Source organism: Rhinolophus hipposideros (assembly GCF_964194185.1).
Source record: "Rhinolophus hipposideros genome assembly, chromosome: 9".
NCBI classification, from domain to species: Eukaryota; Metazoa; Chordata; class Mammalia; order Chiroptera; family Rhinolophidae; genus Rhinolophus; species Rhinolophus hipposideros.
Window position 1 is genome coordinate 62,609,776 of NC_138055.1, and position 22,363 is coordinate 62,632,138.

Genomic DNA, 22,363 nt, shown 5'->3' on the forward strand with positions numbered 1-22,363 from the left:
CTGACTACTTTATTTAAAATAGCTCTCCCACCCCCACTCAAGGACCTGTCTATTCCATTACCCTCTAGATTTTATTGCAGAAGGCACTCTGTGTGAGTCTCTAACTGAAATAATCTATGTAGTTTGCTGTCTGACTCTTTCTGCCAGAATGTGAACTCCATCTTAGTATCTCAGAACCTAGAACAGTACCTGTACATGGTCCGTGCTCAACACATATGTTTAATGGATGAATGGAAAAAAGAATCAATGACTTTGTCATACATTTTGCCCTTGAAAGTTTGCCTTAGGCTAGGTTTAATTGCTCCAACTAGAAATGCTAAAATTTTGAGTGAAATATGAATTTAATTTAAGAAATATGAAATGAATTTAAGAGTCTCATGAAAATTAGTTCCTATACTCAATTTAATTATTGAATTGTATAATCCTAAAATTCTCAAGGAAATTTCATTCCTATAATGTAAGATAATGGTGCTTCAACCATTATCTACTTAGTTTCCCCAAATCTGTATGGAATAGCAGGTATTATTAGCCTTACTTTGCAAATAAAAAAACACAACTGACTTTTAAAGATCTAAATGGCTTTTTTCAGGCCTTCGTAGAAACAGAGTAGACTTAAGACTGGAAATTCGATCTTTTCTCCATGGTTTCTTTACTCCCAATTTATGTTTTTTTTTTTTTCTTCTTAATTTTGTGTTGCTTCTTCTGTTTGTGTACAGTGCTATCTAGGAAGTGAATGGCTCTGGGTAAACGTATTCCCTAGACACGCAGAACATCTGTTTTAACACTACAAATATTAACTAATGATTCTTGAAATATAATGCTGTCTAAATAATATACAAATAAATAATAATGTCTTACTAAGTGGCATAATTAAATAAGTATTTTCTTGACTTGCAGCTATCATTGTGAATATTATTTATTAAACTGTGTTATAAAACAGTGATGCGATGAGGCCTTAATGAGCTACGTGGGTCTCTACTTGTTGCTTTAAAGGATTCCTACAGAGTTCTCTCAATGGCAGAGGGTGATCCTCCTTTATCTTTTCATCCCCATGGGCATCCTCAGAGGCTGTCGAGATGTATAGTCTTTGCCTCTACGCTAGTCCACTCTGGATGGCTCCTGTTTGAGTTTCTTTTGTTGTCTCTCTAAAATGTTTGATCGGCCAATTATTGTGTCTAGCACTAAGCTGCTAGCCACAACTTCTATTGTTCGATTTTTGATTACAGCGTAGAATAGAAATGAACATGTCCAGGGAAAATAGGCAACAAAATATTGTGTGTAAAATGGACGTAGGGCTGTGAATGTTACTACCTCCCAAGGTTGCCTCACCCCCCAGAGAGCATATGACAAGTACATCCACAACACCAGTTGTGTAAAGGACCAGGCAAAACCATTGGAAACATTCACCCACAGTGATATGAAGAGACAGAGAGCCCATCAATCAGAATCTTATGGTTTGCCTACTGATGGTCTCTGGTAATTCACAGAAGCAGCTGCCCAGTGGTCAAAATGTAGGTAAAGTGTGTTAGCAGAATATGATTAAAAATAATGAGGAAGAATAGAAACATCAAATGTATTTTGTACTAAAATGGGTTAACGTGTATAAGAGCTGTAGACATTTTTATTTCCAGCTAATGTCTATGTTTTGGCTTTTATTGGAGGTTTGAGATTGCTAAATATCTGACTGAAGAAGAATGAAGTGTAGTAATTTCTTAGGGCTGTCATAACAAACTACCACAGGCTGGAGGGCTTAAACAACAGAAATGTGTTGTCTCACAGTTCTAGAGGCTGGAAGTCTCAGATCAGGCTGTCAGAAGGATTAGCTTCTTCTGAGGCCTCTCTCCTTAACTTGTGGATGGCTGTCTTCTCTCTGTGTCTTTACATGGTCTTTGCTCTTTTTGCATGTGTCCCCATTTCCTTTTATCATAAAGACACCAGTCATATCGGATTAGGGCCCCTTTGAATGCTTTATTTTAACTTACCTCTTTAAAAACCCTATTTCCGGTTGGCCAGATGGCTCAGTTGGTTGGAGTGTGGGATCTCAACCACAAGGTTGCCGGTTTGACTCCCGCAAGGGATGGTGGGCTGCGCCCTCTGCAACTAACAACGTCAACTGGACCTGGAGCTGAGTTGCACCGTCCACAACTAAGACTCAAAGGACAACAACTTGACTTGGAAAAGTCCCAGAAGTGCACACTGTTCCCCAATAAAGTTCTGTTCCCCTTAAAAAACCAAAAAAAGTTAGACGAAAACAACCTGAACTTTAAAAAAAACAAAACAAAAAAAACCCAACAACAAAAAACTCTTATTTCCAAATACAGTCACATTCTGAGGTACTAGGAGTTAGAACTTCCAACAAACGAATTTTGGGAGAACACAATTCAGCTCGTAGTATACTCTATTCTCAGCACTGTTGTTGTCAGCGTTTTGAATTTATTTTCAATAGCTGATGGATTTTTACTTGTAAAACTTATTCTCTGTAGAGATATAAATATACACAAGAAACCAATGATTTTAAAGGAAACATAGACCAAGTGCGATACATCATACAAGTAGGAAATGATAATGGAATTCAACGAAGGCAGTTATCAGTATGGCCTAGAGAAAACCTGTGAAGCCTGGGAGCCAAAAATGGCCTTAACAGTTAGCTGTTTTTTTCAGTCTTATCCATCTGTAGTTTCTAGTTCTACAGATGCAAATTTTCACTTTTCCTGTTCTTTCTTCTCCCTTTCTCTTTGTTCTTGGGAATTGCAGCAAAATTTAGATAACTTACCTCTCTCTGGGATAGTTTGTGTGGAGCAACATTAATTTGTTTCAAATGCCTCATGTAGCTAATGAGAAAAATGGGCCTTACAAGTCAAATGACTTGTCCTGGTTTCTGAACTAGAATCTAGATCTCCAGATTCTTATTCCAATATGCTCTAGAGTGCATTGTGTGACTGTTTTAGTTAGAGGATGTTTTATTATAAGGAAAATTAAGATTCTTTTTCTGTATTGTATAATCAGATTAATTATTTTCCATATGCCTTCCCTCTTAAATATTTCTAATTTCTTCAGTTATTTTTATTGCTATTCTCTCGTTTTTTCTATATCATTTGATACTCATATTAAAATTGCGCCACAAGCAAGATCTCAACCAGAGTAAAACATTCTTTCCTTTTATAATATAGTACTGTTTTATTTTATTTTATTTTATTTTTATTATTCTTTTTATGTACAGCTAAAATATTGCTTGTTGTACCAGTAACCATAGGTAAACTTTATTTAGTATCCTTGCTTTGATAAAACCTACGTTTTACTCAATTTCTAGTATGTGCCAGGTCTTAACCTAAGCGCTTTATAGTAACATCTCATGTAATCTACACAAAATTTAAAAAGGTCAATAAATGATCCCCATTCTGTAGATAATGAAACTGAGACTTAGAGTGGTAATTCATTCTCTAAAGTCACGTAGGGTGTAAAGTGGAAGGCCTGGGACTGGGCTCCGGTCTGTCTGTCTCCATTGGCTGCCTTTTCCATGATTGTTACCTCAACAGAAAATGCTTCATAGATCACATCACCTGCTGCATCATCTCCAATGTATCAGGGTGACAGTGACCCCAGTGAAAGTGCCAGGGCCTGGTTAAAAGGAAAACCAACCAACCAACCAACCAACCAACCAACCAACCCACCCACCCACCCACCCAAACCAATAGTATCAGTGGAAGCAGAAGTGCCTACGGGGAGAGGAGTTCATGCAGGCGTGTTATCTGTAGTACCTTATGGAGCCCAATGGAAGAGTCTGTCAATGAAGGAAGAGGAAACATTGTGGGCACCTCATGGTAACCGAACCGGAAGGTTCTCTTTAACGAACTCATGGAAGGCATCTTCAAGCAACATAGGGGACACTTTGCTGCTCTTTTGCTCATGATTGCCTGGATTTCTAAATTTCTGGATTTTTCATTTATGTTTTTCAGTTTTTAAAAAATTAAGTATACAGTTAATGGGCACCTTTTATTTGTAACTTTTTCTGTTTTTAGTTGCGGTGGCAAACATGTCTTTAAACATTTACACTCATTTTTTTTCTTTCTGTGTATTTTTCTGTCTTGTATTTAATCACATCATTATCATAAAAATATAGAGAGCTAATTTTTAAATACAGTAAGTAGATAGTTCGTAATCTAGTATGGCTATGGTAACAATATCAGTTAGAATGTGTTGGATTAAGAGTACCAGAAATAGCCAAGTAAAAGTGGCCTAACAATGCCCGACTTGACTGTCTAACTCAGCAACAACTTACAGAAATCTTGTTCTGTAATTGGAATGATATTAGAGTTCTGGGTTGGCATTTCTGTGATTTTCTTGGCCTAACCCTCATGGTTACAAGATGGCTACAGCAGTTTTAAGTGTCATTCCCCAACGTGTAGTAACTTCAAAGGCAGAAACGAAGAGAGAGTAGAAAAAGGACCTTCTCCCTAAATCACTCCTGTCCTTTTTATGGAGAACAACCTTTCCAAGCAGTATCCCCAGCAGACTTCCTGGGACCTCTCACTGCTCAGACCTGGGTTACATGTCTGTCCTCGAACCAATCACTGACAAAGGAAGATAAACTTGCCATGAGTGGCTTAGTCTACTGACGATTCATTCCTGGGTTGAAAACATTTTTAGCACCCTTCAAAAAGTGAAATAATGTTATCAGGGAAAAGAGAGAATGGCCATTAGATAGGCAACAAATAGTGTCTGCCACATTTATTGAACTATTTTAATATGATCAAATAACCACATGAACAAATGTAGAAGGACAATTCTGATGAGTACAAAGAAGGAACGACTGGTGATGTAAAAGTATAAAGGAAAGTTATTTAATTTAGTCTGGCCACTCTTTCAAAGAATTGATAATTAAGCTAACATGTGGAGAAAGTTTTAGGAGTTAAGTAGGCAATAAGGGATACTTATGAGTGGGGGAGGGGGAGGAGAAGGGAGCATTGCAGGCAGAGGAAGCGTATTATGTTTATGTAATGAAAAGAGGAGCATAAATATTCACTGCTACGGAGCATAAATATTCACTGCTACTATTACTAACCTCTGGTCTGATGAAGGTCTTTGACTTACTTGTAGGAGTAAGAAGAAATATGTAGACTTATAAGTAGGATCCTGAAATATTGGAATTTCTGAAAGTATTCCATTCTTTGAGGGGATAACAGAACAGGTTATTTGACCTGGATAGTCCTAGAAAATCCTTGATATGGAGTTGTCACATATAATGCACTTAGAGGCAAAAATCAGTCTGTCCTCCTGTTCCTTCCCTCTAATAATTTTCTGTAGCTGGAATCTTTAGTTGACATCAATTAAAAACAGTAAGAATAGCACCCACACTCTTCTACATGTTGTCTGAAACCTTTTGGAACACTGAATTCATTACCCTGTAGTTCATACTTACATGAATCCCATTTAAAAAAATTTAATATAATTAAACATGAAGCAAAAAGCAGTGTTCTATGAGATTTTATGGGTTCCTCATAAGAGACAATAAGAAATTTTAAAATAAAATAAAAACTTTTGACTGCAATACACACAGAACTTTCATGGACACTGGGTTATTTCCTATCAACAGAGAACGGCAATTTTATAAATTTGACCAAGACTATAGAACTCTAACCAATGACTAAAACTGTCCTCTTTTGAAAATCTGCAACTCTATTAGCAAAAGAATGCATATAGTATGTATTTTAATGATTTAAAAAGTAACAATAATACTTAAATTCTCCTAGCATCTACCCTTTATGGTTTTTAAATTCATAAAATCTTTTCAGATTTTAAAAATTTGAAAGTTTTGGTTTCAGCCTTTTTTAATGTAGCAATATTCTGACAACTACTCTGACAAGACTCCACAATAATAGTGGCTTAAACGTGATAAAAGTTGGGATTGATACGGTGCTACCAGTGTGTATGTGCCTTCAGCCCAAGAAATGGCCAAAGGCTGTTTCTCTAGGCTTGGCTTCTCCTTGATTGGCTGCTTCTGATCCTGGAATCACATCTCCATTCCAGCCAGTGGGTAGAAGAGAGGAAGAAGGGGTGGGGGTGCCATCATTCCCTTTAAGGGTGTAATTCAGATGTTACCTACTTTTTACATGTTATATACTATTGCTTGTGTCCTTTTGGCAAGAACTTAGTTTACATGGTCACAACTAGCTACAGGAGAAGTGGGGAAAATTGTCTTACCTAAGGCAGCCATGTTTCCATCTAAAACTCAGAGATTCTATTTCTAAAATAAAAAGGGGGAGAATGGATATTGGAAGACAGTAATAGTCTGTGCTGTATTCACCATCTTTTGGTAATTGCCAAAGGAACTGGTTGAATAGGTTTAAGCTTAAATGTAAGTATGTAATGAGGGTTAAAATGAGTGTCAATGGAGACACAATTATATTTATACATCTTACACCCCATAGAACCTTACCTTATACATTTTTTTTATATCCCTACTGTCCAGCTTAGTATACTACTGAAAAGCGCATGAGAAATGTATTTGGAATGAATGAACTCCTTGCTTTTCTTGTATAATCTGTATTGTTTGAATTCTTTTTTTTTTACACCTGCCATTTATTTGTTCCACTCTATATTTTACTTACTCTCTTAAAGAGGATCTATGTATAGAGATGAGTCCATAATATGATAGAGGAGTACTTTGTGTCCCTGTGTATGTAAGTGTGTAGATTGATAGAAACCTGAATTAATTTATACCATAGGACCAATTTTCCCTACCTCTCAAACTGACAGTATTAACTTCGATTGTTATGTTTATGTTTTCATTATTAATAGAGTAGCTGTATTTTTCGAAGCTTTAGGACTGAGAATTCTGAATATTCTTGTTTTTAAGCTGATACACATGGTCATTAATTTGTTTGTGAAGATATTTTCTTTGTACTTTATGTGTGTATTTACACATTGATCAGCTCCCCTTAGAGAAGATATGATGGTCTGAGGAATAAAAATTTTCTGATCTGATTTTTCATATCTTCAAAGAGACATTTGATAGAGTTTTGGGCCACTATGTCTTGTTTTTGGTTTTCTGTTAATTTATAGATCCATTTGCTCATGTGTTAGTTCCTATTACAAATTTTTAACAACTCTTAAATGCCAGGTGCTGTGCTAAGTGTTGGGAATAAAGGCGGATGTGACCCGGTTTGTACGTCACCGAGGATAGTGTCGGGGCGGCATGGTGTCGGGTGTAACATGCCAGGCCTCACACTGTAGAGTAGCCGAGGGGTAAGCAAGGAGCTCTCTGGGAGGCAAGGGGGCAGGCCAGGTGCTGAGTCCATTGAGGTGAGTGAGTCTTGGTAGTTGAGTAAAAGTTTGTCAGTGATGCGCTGTGGGCAGGGCATTCAGAAGCTGAGGATACTGGATGCAGGCTATGAAGTAAGATGGCAGCAGTTCGGTTTGGTGAAAGTGAAGGACTCAGTGTGAGTTCAAGGTGGAGCTGGAGGGCTGGACCATAGTGGGCCCTCATACACCACGCACAGCAGTGCAATTGGATGTCCCTAGGTCAGTAGTTTTCACACTTTTTTTTCTATGGCCCATAGTAAAACACACCTTTTACATTATGACTTATTACCAGGCCTGGCCCTTACCTTTGCAGGGCCTGAGCAAGAGATCAAATGGGGATACAATATAGATAATTATTTTAAAAGTTATCAATGAAGGAATAAACTGTTAGAAAAGGATATACCAATCTACCTTGACAGATTATCTATCTCTATCTATCTATCTATCTATCTATCTATCTATCTATCACCTATCTATCTATCTATCTATCTATCTATCTATCTATCTATCTATCTATCTATCTTTCTATCTATCTATCTATCTATATCTATACCTTATAGCAAAAACAATGAAGACTGTGTGTCTTCATTGATGCCAGATAACTGAGAACAGTGCGGATTTAATTTTGAGAGAACTAAAAATTCAAGAGAACTGGATATATATTTAGTGATGGAATGGAATTTCTAGTCACTAAATTTTAGAAGGCAAATGCCCAGGGAAGGTGAGTAATACAAACCTAACATTTATAATCTCCCCATCACCGTCCTCCAATTCTACATTAAGTCTTTGCTGCATCAAGTGATTGGCCTTCCACCACAGTCTAATTGAGATGCTAGATCAGATTTAATTTTGACCTCCACCCCAATGCTGTTATTAACCCTGGGGAAATGCAGAGACAACAACTACGCCAAATGGGTTAAGGACTCCATAAGAGAGACACCTTCTTTCTTGTCTTTATTGGGGACGGGGCTCTTTCATTTTTGCCAGAGGCTCTGTTCTCCAACCCTTCGCCCCTTCCTTATTCCCACCAGCCAAGCATCTGAATTTCAAGGCCATCTAGACCTCACGAGTCTGGTCCAAGGGGCCGTGTCTGGCGCCTAGCTGCTCTCAGCTTCCCACTCTCACAGGAGGGTTTGAACTACCATTCTCTGAGCAAGCACAGAGAAGAGAGGGGAAGGCAGATTGCCTTGCCCTCTTTGTCCCCCTTTCTTCTGTCCTCAGGTCCAAGCTCCTTCCTTCAAGTTACAGCCTTTGGCCACACCTTGGGCTGGAGGGACACACATAGCAGTAGCGCAACCCGAACTGAAGGAAGGGCCCACGTAGGCTGAGGAGGCCAGCTCAGGGCCGTGAGAGGACAGAATGCTGGGGACCTGGGTGCTTGGGGCCTCAGGTAGAAGACTGGTGGAGAGGAGGGTGCAGCCAGAGGAAGGCCAGACAGACGCTTTTTGCTCACTTGTAAGTGTAGTACTGGCTGGTACACACATTTGTGAACACACACACACACACACCTAAAAGTTGTACAAAAAGGCGTATATTCTCAATATGTGAAGTTCATTCTGTCTTCTGTTCTATTTCAGTTTTCAAAAAATACTAGTTGTAATCTTTTAAATTGATTTTATAATCTAATAATGAGTCAATTTGTAACCCAAGTTTGGAAAACTCTTCTCTAATGGTTGGGGTGGTGGTAATGTGATCAGATTAGTGTTTTGGAAGCATCTGTCCTCTTCAATGATGGAATGAAGGGGGTCGGGGGGGATACCAGTTATGAGAATATTGAGTCAAAGATAGTCCTTAAGACGGTAAGAGTGAGGCTAGAGAGGAGGGGAAGGTAGTAGAATCAGTAGGTCTTGGTGACTCATTAGATATTGGAGGTGCAGAAGAAAGCTAGAATAATGTCATGATTTCCAACTTAAATGATAGGGAATATAGCAGGAGAATTAATTTTGAGGGAAAAGAAAATAAGTTCAGTTTGAGACCTGTGGCATTTTAGGTCATGGTGTAACATTCAGGTAAAATTATGTGTTAGGTGGAGAGAGTTTTAGTAAAGTAGACACTATAACACGGCTTTTGGATTTAACACCAGGAAGCCACTGAGTAACCTTAGCAAGGACAGGTCATAGTGGTTCAAAGAGTGAATATATTGGGAGATAAGGAAGGGAAGACATACAGTAAAGGATGTAGTCTGTCTTTTCAATAAATTTGATTATAAAGCCAAGAAGAAAGAGGGATAACAAGAGCAGGGCACAGGTTTGAAGAAGGGCTTTTATTTAATTCTGGAGAAGACAGAAGAAACCTGGGGAGACCTAGATGCTGAAGGTACGGCAGAGAGGAGTAATTCATGCAGCCTGGTTTCAGGGGAAATGAGAATGTATTTTAGGAAGAATACCTCTTATACAGGTAAGAAGGAGATAAGGATGTGTGTGGAGGCAGAAGGTCCCCTCAAAAGACAAGCAGCAGGCGCTCTGTCAGTTCTGTGGTGACAGAGGTGAATAAGGCCTAGTCCAGTGGGAAAGATGAGATAGGCAAGGAAATCAGCAGGACGTGTGGCCAGTGTCATCTAGAATTATGCTCAGGGATGCTGGAAACAAAGGAGAGGCGTGAGGCAAGGCTTTCCAGAACAGGAGAGAGGACAAAAAGTGAAAACGGGTTTGCTCCTGAAATAGGCCTCATGGACATGTACGAGAAGGATTGAGAAGAGGATCGTGGTGGGCCCAGGATTTGGGAAAAATGTGGACCTGGATTACAGCAGTGATTATTCATAACCTTGTTTATAATAATAATTTTTTTGTTCTTACAATTGATTGACTTTGTTTAAGCCTCAGGTGAAACTTTATTTGTAAATCCCTGAGAAAATGAATTTTTTGACAAAGGAAGCTGCTTCTTGCTTATCCTTCCCTTTCTCCCCCTCCCCCCCCATGACTTCTCTCGAAGCTAATTTAGGTAAAGAAAGCCATGGCTTCCAAAAGTGCTTTGGTACCCTGGCATAATTTCAAAGAAATCTCCTTTCCCACTTAGTTAACTACATTTCCCCAGGAAAAAAAAATCTTCTCTGTCAATGTAACATCCTTTAACAGGACTCCTGCTGGTCGGTTCTTGTATGTTGGGGTGGCAGCTGTGGACATATATACTATTGAGTGTTAATGTGTGATATAAATCCGACTGCAGCGTGCTCACTAATTGGTTTGAGAGCTAGATATAGACAATGCTGTCTCAGAGTAGCTTGTGTAGATAGGCTTCGTCTCAGGGTTAATTCTGCCTGACAGCACATCGGCAGCATCTTGAGAGTAATTACCCAACAGAAGTTTTCCCACAGCCGAACTGAGAGCTTCAAAGGCTTCTGAATTTACAACCAGTATTAACCTATATCTGAAACATAATGTTCCCACAAGGGCTCAGATTTTTTTTTCTCCTACTTATTAAATGTATGGGGTTACTAGGTTCATTTACTTTGTGAAGAACTTAGTGAAAAAATACTTGGTGTTGAATATCGTTAATACTTGAAAATCTTTAATAATAAGGATAGTTTTAAATTTAAGGTTTTTTTTATTGCTTTATTATATTACTGAAACAAGTTAATCTGTACAGATTGGGTGCATTTTTTTTTTTTTACACAATTTACCCTCTTTCAAGAACAAGCTAAAAAGTTAATATCTTTTCCATACTGTGCTGTCTTTATGGACATGTTCATGTTTAGGGGACCTAGGGTAATGCATGCTTTTAAAATGGTTAAAATAAATATATATTTACATTTCAAAAAGCTATTTTACATGTTGACCAATGTATTGAAATCTATAACTTTTGCATTTCCCCCTTTTCGCCCCTCCTCCCATAAAATAACAGTTATTGTTTAACAAGCAATTTTTGTATTGTAAAAAAATGTCTTTCCCTTTGCAGGTCAGAAACCAAATTTGACTCTGGTTCAGGTATGTTTACATTAATAATGTTATTCTGAGTATATTTTATTTACATTATTCTCTGAGGAGTAATTCATCAGATCAAGAACCATTTTGATTTTAAACAGACGAGGCAGTCTCTTTTCAAAACATGAACCCCACCTCAAAGCACAGCTATTAGCTGCTTGGAATCATAACTTGAGATGTTCACTCTGGGATTCTTGATACTTCTGCAATAAGCATTAAATGCTCTCTATCTGCAGTTTTATTTTAAAAGCAGAGGTGGGCAGTGTACATAATCATTGCTCAAAACAGAATATTATTCTCTCAGTGGACAAACCATCCTGAATAATTTGAAGATTCTCTGCAAGTGACTTGTCATCAAATGTGGGTAATAGATACATTTCATCAGCAAACTATAGAGAGTTTTGGCCAATAGAAATAGTTACCTGTCTGTGACGTACTAGTTATTTTTTGTTTTGTTGGGGGGTACTGGAAAAATTAAGGTCACCTTAAGCCATTATTTTATATCTATTAAGACAAAATTTACATTCTCACAAACACTGGCATATCAACCTCAGTAGATGTTTTCTTCTTAAAGCCTGAATGTAGTCATATAATCCTTATGTTTGACTGTGTCTCTATGTCACTTGCTGACATTTGTGAGTTCTTAGTTTCTGATGGCGTTTACAATTAAAACACAAAAATTACCTTATGTACAGGAATTACGCTCTTTAGCGAACTTTTAATAGATAAGTAAACATTAATTTTTAATTCCAGGAGAAAATAATTTACAGGAAAATACGTAACTTACTGAATTTAAAAGTAACGTCTACTGAGGTTTGAGTTCCATTATGTTTTAACTTTAAAAAAATGTGTTTGTTTCTTGTGTTCACAAAGGAACCAAGACTATATATATATATATATATTTTTGATAATGATGTTAGGAAACTAACATGCTCTCCTTCTTGAGAAGCCCCAACTTTCTTTATTGTATTGATGTATGAATTGCTCCAATTTCATGAGACTCTTTAAATATGAAGTCTGTGCATTTGAGTTAACAGTTTCACCTAATTGGAGAACTGTGATTCCAGAAATCTTTCCATTCTGTGTATTCTTGGGCTTCTAAATCACATGTGACAGTGACAGTGTAAGATAAACATTCCTAGTTTACAAGATTGACTATATGGAGCCTAAAGGCTTGGTGGCATTGTATCAGCTATTTGACGTTTTATTAATTCATACAAGGTGATTCAAAATAGGGTGGAAGATCCTTGTCATTTTTAATAGTTAAAATCTTTAAGTGTAATAAAAATAAATGAATGAAATTGATGGAGAATGAATTTTTACATAAAAATTGCATGTCTTTCTATCATTGCCAGTCAGTCACTAAATGTTTATTTAGAACCCAGTTTGTTTAATCTGATTTAATTCCTAAACATCAAGTCAGAAACTAGTGTTAGGCCACAGGGTCTGGAATATAGCTTTTAAAAATGAAAATGTCCACTAGGTTCATTTTCAAGGTAAAACCTGGAAATAGCGTACAAAACTGAAATATTGGGCAGCTATTGTCAAAGTTGGAAAATTTATGTTAAATTTTCAAATCCAAATTAAAGTGTGCTGCTAAATTCCTGTAGTGAAGGTTAGTATTTATTATGAAAATAGTTAAAACATCTGTACAGACACACATCTTTCACTCTAGTGAGCAAAGATTTTGTTCATGATTCTGATTCTTTCCAAGTCCTATTTCTTGTTTAATGTCTATCATGAAGAACATCTGCATGTCTTTGAAAACTATAAAGTTCTGTACTGTGAAAAATAGTGAATACTGATTAAAAGTTTATTTTTTTACATTTTGAATTTAAATTGTTGTGGAAAGAATTTAGATGGTTTCAAGAAACAGGTAGTTACTTTTTTCTTATAAATTCTTAGCTTACTATCAAATGGGGGAATCATAACAAAGATAGCTAGAAATGTATTCTTTGGCATTCTACCTAGCATGCAAATTTTGGTTAGAAATAAGGTAGCATATTGAAACAATTAAATGTATGATTTTAATAGGTTCAGATTCTCTATTGTTCATCAAATACAGAAAGTCAACTAACTCTGTTTAATGTTGTATACAGCTGTAACAGTGTTCCTGACAAATTAAGATTTTTAAATGAAGATGCCAATCTTATTAAGGAAAAATAACCCTTAAGAAATAAATACTGTGGTCAATGACTAGTCAAAAGGGAAGTATTTCAAAGTAAAAAAACCAAAAAACAAAAAAAATACAATGTGTGTGTGTGTGTGTGTGTGTGTATAATTTTCTTTTCAAGTAAAGAATCCAACTTATGCAGAGCTTACCACACATTTGCAGTTTGTGTAAATGAGCTTTAGGCTGTGGCATGAGATTTAGGAGGAAGGAAGGAACATTTTCATTGTCAGCACATGGTAAAAAATATCATTTGTTCAATATGTACCAAAACCTAGAAAATGATTTACATTTTTTCTTATTAAAATTGTATCAATTTTTTTTCTTCAAAAGCAAATCCATAGACTTCTTTGTGTTTTTTTTTGTGTCAAAAAATTTTTTTAATGAAAATTTTCAACTATATATAAATGCAGACGGTATAGTATAATGAGCACCTATATTTCCATCATCTAGATTTTACTATTGTTAATTATTTTCCATATTTGTTTCACATTTTTTTGCTTCAAATATTTTAAAGTAAAATACATACATCTCGTGATTTTTTTAAACCTGAAAATTATAGATTATCTTGATTTATTGAAAGAGGTCAATTTTTTGAGGTTTTCATCTATTTCAGAAATTTGGGTCCCATACAAATTCTTACGGAAAAGGATTGTGGCATTACCATGTCCACATTTAGTTAGAGACGCTGAAAGTTCTTTTTGTGGTGAAGGTTAAGAAAACCTTCAACCAGAAGACAGAGGTGCTGAATTAATTCTGACCTGAGAACCCAAAGCATGTTCTGTTCTCTATTAATTTGATGAAAACTTGAGCTATCATTTAAGCGTGTCCTCTGTGTACTGAGTTATATTGATTAAACTCCGTTTCTGTTGGTTTAGTATAATTCAATCACCTGAAGTTTTTGGCTTTGCTAATTGAGAACAATCAGCCTCCCTCCTTTCTCAAGGAGTTTTAAGGTTTCCATTTTAATACTGTTTCCTCGTTGATGTATTAGCATGCTTACCTACGATTGTGTTTAGTTGGTGATTTTACTAATAGAGTAAAACAGACTTCCTTTTATGTTCAGAGTAGCAAGAAGCTGTGCTCTTCTCCCCACCTCCCAAGAAGGGAAGTTAGTTGATGCTGGAGGAAGCAGAGCTTTGAGTTTAATGTAGTGATTAAACATGAAAGCCATATATCAAATCTCAGGAGAAACGTGCTTTTGAAAGAGCAGAGAACTGTGGAGCATATTGCATGATAGGCTATGTAAACAGAGCCCTGGAGGTCAGTGTGTGGATGCAAACCAATTAAATAAAGAACTGACTGGCTTTGCTTTCTATCATCTGGATGGGGAGGACCACAAGTTAACTTGAGCAGGGTTCAAGTGTAAACTTTGCTTGGATAAGCTGGGCACCTTTGGAAACTTCATTAACTCTCTTCATTCACTAATAAGTTTTTTTATTTGTTTGTTTGTTTGTTTGTCTAATTTAACCAAAGTCCCTAGGAAGTTAAAAACAAAAAACCAAAATATGTGTTCTCTTGGCCCTTCTGTACACACTCCCCAGCAAAGGTGCTAGTGCTGAGTAGAATGGAATAGAAAGCAGAGGATGAACTGCTGAAAAGACCAGAGGTGGCTGTGTCGTTGAAGTTCAAGAACATGCACGTGTCTTTTGAAAACAACCCATTTAGAAAAAAAGGGCTCTTACAGAATAACTGAAAAAAGATGTTTTTCTCTTCTGAATTCTGGGTATGACACAAAGTTAGAGCTGGAATTTACTAGTCACTACATAACATCAGGATATTGTTACTTGTATTCTATTAAAATAGAATAGTTCTCTGACCAAGAAAAACCGGAAGCCTATAACTATATTTTAAGGACTGCTTGGCGTCTGATTCTGTGGTACTAACCTTCTCAGGCAATGTTTGGGGGAGAAAACGAAATACCAAGTTACATGGTATAGTTTCATGGTCCATAAACATTCAAAACAAAGATTTTTATTTTTATTTTTCCCCCCGAGTCAACAAGACTAGAAGGTTGCCCTAGAAAGTGAATAAACTTATGTTTAGTGCTTGTTCTGGGCTGCTTGGAATAGCTATACTAAGGAAATGGGCTCATAGAAGACAGCCACTGAAAGGTATAAGATTTCATGAAAGCAAATTATGGAGGATTAAGAAAGCTAATGAGCATGGCTTAGTATGGGGAGTGGAGGAGGGAGCTTGCTATTAAATAAAGCCCAAGAGTGTACAAGGTTAGAAGATCCTAAAAGACACGATAATAAAAGGCACAACAGAATATAATTATTCTGAAGTGGGGGAAAACCCTCCAAGGAACAAAAAGCACCTACTGTCGCTTTTAAGATCTGTAGTTAAAAAGGAATCTACACCAGGGTAAGGAAATCAAAGAATATAACCAGTTAAAGCTTGAGGCAAAAAAACATAAGGGCAGTGAGAAATAGAGTAGGCTGGTAACGGTGGTCACTAAGTTGAAGCGAAAGGAGGTATTTGAATACAGTAGAACTAGACTTTTGAAAGCTTATTAGTAAATGAGACAATCTGCCTAACATAGTAAGCCTTTCTCAAGAAATATTAATAAAGAAACCATTTTCCGATCTTATAAATGTGAGGATATGTTGACGGTACATTTTAACTGCTCCAAATCAATTTTGTCATTTAAATTTTCTTAATTGTGAAGGTCTTGTAACAGTGAAGAACAAGGAAATAAAATATAAATCACTATAAGAATATTGAAATCTGTCTTTGGGCATCATTCTTTAGTAAAAATAAGAAATATATTCACTATTCATCTATTCATTACTTCAACATGTATTTATTAAGGAATAGTATATGTCAGATGTGGAGCTTATAGCTGTGAACAGGGTAGATAATACAATTCCTTCTCTCATGGAATCTTACAGCTAGTTGGTCCATTATACAAATTCACATGGATTTCTTAGCATATTTAGCTGAGAAGGGCTAACAAGGTTAAATTTAGATCCAGATGTGAGTTAACTCTTGATATTTAACTATAAGATAATATATTTTAGATTTTCACAAATTCACCTTTATTTAATTTATTCAAATCATACCATTTTTGTTTTCCACTTTTGACTTTTAAGAGAACGCCTTAATAATGCTAATGGTTAGTGTGTGGTTTTTGTATACCTTTTCATAAGGAGTGGCATTTCACATTTGACTGCCACAGAAAGAATTTAACTGAGAAGAGAATAATGGCAGATGTTTGCAGGTACTGTTCTCTTTTTCACATTCATTCATTCAGTCAGCCACTGGATCCCATTTAAGGTTGGCCTGAAAGTTCAGGCAATCTTCTCTCTAAATATCTTACTGGAGTGTGTGGAAGCACGGAGAGGGGACGCAGCCCTTCATGTCCTTTATAAGCTTAGTTTAAAGACCAGGAAGCAGCAAGGCATGGCGGTTAAATGCAGAGGTTTGGGATCAGATAGATCTAAAGGAGCTTGCTCCTTACGTTTAACAATTTCCCATTGCTTTTCTTGGATTTCATGCATACCATTATGTCACATAGTTAAATTTTGTATTTTCTTTCCTTCTAATTTAGAATTAGAGCTTTTAAAGCTATGAATTGCCTTCATTAAAACTTTAGCTAAATCCCAGAGACTTTTTTATATTATATTTTAAATAGTTGCAGTTTTTGATTTTCTTTTGGACACAATGATAATTTAGGAAAGTGTTTTTAAATTTCCAGATTTTTCTGCTTTCTACTTTTGTTAGTGATTTTTCAGTTTCATTGCTTGGTGGTCAAGAATGTAGCCTTCCTGCATTCTAGTAAGCCTAGTATTGACTACTTATTAAAGTTTTTTTTTTGGGGGGGGGCCTACTATGTATTTCGTTTTTGTAACTCTTCTGTGAGTGATCTGAAAACTGTATTCTCTGCAATCTAAAAGGTTTAATGCACATTTATTAGATCCACTTGATTCATGATTTATGTAATTATTGGTTTTCTTTTTTATCTGATGAGAACTGTAGGAGGAGAGATAGTCTGTCATTCGATGTTTTTTTTCACATGAATTCTACCTCTGTAGATATCGGCATCTCTGTGTTGTCAGCTCCACATATTTTCTGTCTTCTGGCACTAGCTGTCTGGCTTGGGTCACCAAAGCCGCGATCATGGGCATGAAGGCCTCTCAAATAGGTAACTTAAGTTATTCCAAATTCATATGTGAAGCAAGAGGTTGTATTACCACCTGCAAGTACCAGTGCTTCCCCCTTCCCTGTCGCCCTCAACACTACTCCATAGCTTTATAAAGAAAAGAGGTTCCGAGCCATTATATGATGCAAACCTTTGTTTTCTCCACTTAGCATCTTCCCCTACTCCAACTCCATCTGTCTGGCAAGATTCTATTTATCTTTTAAGGCTCAGCTCAATCATTGCAACTTCAAATAAATATGTTTTTCTTTAACACCTTCCCATCAGGTAATCATCCCTTTCTCCGTGCAAACATTGGATCTTGTACTGATGTTTATTATGGCATTTATTATCAGCTATAATTACTTGTGTGGAGCTCTTTTTTTCTCTCCAAGTTTGTGAGTTTCTTGAAGGCAAGAACCACATCTTATTCATCTTTTATCTGATTCAAAATAATTAGTCAATAAACAAAAATTCTATGAGGGTGGCAATTTTGGTCAGTTCTGTGCCCTAATTGTGATAGAAATGCTTAACTAATGATGAAAAATTTATTCTCCCTCTTCATAGTGTAGAGTTGTTGGGAAGTGTTGTTGGCCAGAGAGTACAGTTTCCAGCCTCTTTGCATCTGTGAGGGGACATATGACTAATTGTCCTCGTGGGGTTTGTGTCATTTCTGGGCTAGTGAGGTTAAGTATTCACCGTGCTTTCCCACATCCCTCTTCCTCTTCTGACGTTACATGTTCACCATGTACCTCTGAGTCATACTTGGAAGAGATCCACTCAGGACAGCCCTTCATCCAAGAACATCTTCACTGGGTTTTTTTGGAGAAGGAAATAAACTTTTGTTGTAATAAGCCACTGAGAATTTGCCATTGTTTATTATGGCAGCTGGTGTTGCATATCGTGAGTAGCCCAGGGCCTAGAATACTTCCTGACAAATAGTTAGTACTCATTGATTATTGTGGGATAAATGATTAAATTAATGGCTAGGGATTTTGTTACGTAGCCTGAAGGTGATATTTTAAACTAAGAATCATACAAATATACTATGTTAAGTTCTATATAATCACCGAGCCTATCAGCAATTGTCAAAATAACTCAATATAACAGGACGCCTTAAAAAAGCAGTGACTTAAAACAGCAATAATTTATTCATGCTCACATGTCTGTGGGTTGACTGGGAGTTGGCTGACATAGGCTAGTCACAGGTTGGGTCCAGGTCTACTCCACAAGTCTTGTCATTGATGATGAAAGAGAAGAGGGCAAGTGCAACTACACAAGCACATTTCAAGCCTCTGTTTTCATCAGGTCTACTAGCAAGTAGACCTACTTAGCTAAGCAAGTCACATGGCCAAGTTCAAAGTAAGGGAGTGGGAAAGAACTTGCTCTTTCCCAACACTGTGCAGATGTTAACTATTCTCTCTTCCCTCTAGTGGGAAGAGCTGCCGAGTGACATAGTAAAGGATGTAGAGATAGAAAGAGGAGAAGAATGGGAGCCAGTAATTGAATCTACCACATTAGAACATCATGTACTTAGATCAGTTATTTAGTAAAAATATTTGTAGAGTTAGAATGATTATATTTTTAAGGTGGTTCCAGTTTCTTTATAATTGCATTATTTGGTGCCTAACCTCAGAGGTGATATTCATGGATGTATAGTGATGAGAATAGTTGTATAATGCTTTACCATTTAAAAAGTGCTTTAGTAAATCTTACCAAGTTAAAGACTGACAAAAATCTTAGTAAGATACACAAGGATATTTTCACTAGTGAAGGAATTAAGATGCAGAAAGCCTAAGAGACTTGCTTAAGGCCACATAGCTAGTAAATGGCCAATCTGGGATTGGACTTCAGATCTCCAAGTTGCAAACACCGTGTCCGTTTATTAGATCATGAGATAGTTATTTTAATAAGCAACTTTTGTTTTTATTTTTCTATTATTAGCTTTTTATTTTTATAATTGCTATATTTAGTAAACTATTATATACTATAAATTATAAAAGTTTTTCCTCAAACTTAATAATGATAATGTGATTATAAACACTCCTTGAAATTACTAAATGTAATACAGATTTATATACGACTGGCCATTAATAGGCCATTGAAAAGGTTTCTGGCAGTTTTCCAAGAGGTCTCAAAAGATAGCATTAATTGCTGTGGTGTTCTACTATCTGGTCTTAAACCTTTAGGCTCAGAAACCTAGATAACTCAGTATCTCTGAGGGATGGAGCTGTATTGACAAACCTAGAAGACTGAGATGGATGAAGCTAGAATGCCTATGTATTTGCTTATAATGAGAAATAGAATTTTTAATGGCTCGGAATACTTATACCTGGGTGGTCAGTATTTTTTTTTTCTCTATACGTAGTCAAGCCATATTACTCACTAAATCACAATAAGGACTCACTTTATCAATTTGCCAAAAAAATCATTTAGGTTGGGGCCGAAATTTCCTTATTATAGTATATGATCACCCTAAAGGCAAACCTACATGGGGAGGCAGATCATAACCAGAAAGTTGCTCTGTTGAACACTGAATCAGAACAAAGGGAAACCGACAAATTGATACTATTTAGCTTCATCAGGTTAAGTTAACATGAGTTATCTATCTCAAAGTAGGGATGGTCCTGGCTAGTGAGATGTTACGTAACTTAATATTCACTGGCTTCAACTTCATTCATCCATCCACTCATCCATGCATGTAAAAGACAGCTTTGGCATTGGGCCTGGTAAACAAATTACAGGTCCAATCTCTAAGACTTTGTTTCCAAGTTTTTGGAACAGGATACCATGTGTAGCAACTTCAGAACTTAAAAGTTAAAATTTAACTATTTCTTAGCTATTGAAGCACATGTTATAATTTTTATGGTTTAACATACCACTTCAACATACTAAAATTAAAATATAGAACAAGTTCAATATATAGATCAAGATATAGAACACTTCCATATCCTACCATGTTCCTTCATCTTTTTCTTCAGTCAGTCCCCACTCCCCAGAGGCAACTGCTGTTCTGACTTCAATCATCATTGATTAGATTAGTCCATTCTTGAACTTCATATGAATAGAATCATCCAGAATGTACTCTTTTGTGTGTGGTATATTTTGCTCTGTATAATGTTTTTGAGATTTTTCATGTTATTAGTAAGTACCAGGAGTTATAACTGAGTATTAGTAATGTAAGTTGGGATACATATTTTGGTTCAAATCTGGCTACCATTCATGCAGTTGTAGTTACCGAGCAGTCTATTTCTAACATTCTAACAGCCCGGAATACTGTTGCTAATGCATAAAGCCAGTTTGTAAACATTTTCACTTTGACTCTGCATGGTCTCAGTCAGTCAAGATGAATGTGTATGTAGAGCACTTACTCTATCTAAGACGTGGTAGAGGATATAGGAGTATGACACAGTTCCTGCTCTCATGGAGCATATACTGTAATCTAATTGGAGAGACAAGACACAACACACACACACACACACATGCACACACACACACACACACACACACACGAAGATATCTGTAAGTGCAGGACATGGTGAGTGGTTCCAGTAATGGAATCCTACTAGAACTTAGAAGAGGGTAGAATTTGGATAAATATAAAGGGTGAGATCATTTAAAATAGAGAGCCACTTAAAGTCAGGCACAGAGGCAAAGTTGCAAAATATATTTGAGGACAGTAAGTAAACCAACTTGCTAGAACTGAAGGATTTTTGTTGGGGAGTAATGGTACAATTGAAAGTCTTTTAGAGACCACAGGTGAAAGAATTTGGAGCTGACTCTGTAGATAATAATAATAGTAGTAACAATTGCTAACATTGATTTTATGCTTACTATATGACAGGCACTGTATAAAATGCTTTATATTTACTAACTCATTTAATCTGTACAAATCATACATTATTAATCTCACTTTATAAAAGAGTAGACTAAGGCACAGAAAGGTAGGACGTTTTGCCCAGTCATATAGCTAGTAAGTGACAGAACTGGGATTTGATCCTAAGTAGTCTGATTCCAGAGCCCATAGTCTTAACCATTATGCAATTTAAAAAAACACAAAAAACACCTAAACCCTAGAGTATGAGTTAATGTGACGAAATAAACATTTATGAATTTGTACTCATCATGCCCTTATACACGACAATTTTTATGCACACATGTGACATACTTGTCCACACAGCCACACAAGGTTGTAGAAATTATCTCTCCCAGAAAGTAGATGCAGCAGTCTGTTGAGAAATGGATCTTGCAAGTGATGTAGTATTTTAATTCCTCAATGCAGATTATCTCCACCAGCATTAAATCACCTGTTGAAAAAGATATTCATGTGGGATTTGTTGTAAAGAAATGATAGAGAATTAATTGGCTACAGAGAATAGATAATTGTTTTGGTTTGGAACAGTGCCTTATTTTTAATATAGTTCAAAATTAATATAATTCAATTAGTACAGCTCACTGTACTTTTGATAGCAAGTGAAAGTATTTACCTTATATTGGTAGATATTCATCATGTGGAATGAATTGGTAGTCATCGTTACCTTCTTTGGGGACTGTACGTGGATTATTTATCCATTCATATTAATTGACATGTCTTGTTCATTCCTGGGCAGAAATAAGATACATTCAACTATAAAGTTTAGAAAATTTTGCTATAAATACATTAGTTGGTTGAAAGCTTACGATTTTTTTGTGTTTTGTTCCAGTATGAGAATGTTTTATTTAGGAACAAGTACAAATGTAGTAAGCAAGCTATCAATTACTTGCTCATTATATTGAAATATTCTATTAAAAATAGTTTAAAATGACAATAACTTTTTAGTTCTTTTTATG

General features: G+C 36.3%; 1 protein-coding gene across 1 annotated transcript in view; it reads left to right on the forward strand.

The window, feature by feature from the left end:
• Positions 1 to 22,363, forward strand: part of MSRB3 (methionine sulfoxide reductase B3) — a 149,715-nt gene that overhangs the window by 71,272 nt on the left and 56,080 nt on the right. The window contains exon 4 of the mRNA XM_081059481.1: positions 11,197 to 11,225. Coding sequence (XP_080915607.1) covers positions 11,197 to 11,225 — 29 coding nt within the window. The remainder of the gene's footprint in view (positions 1 to 11,196; positions 11,226 to 22,363) is intronic.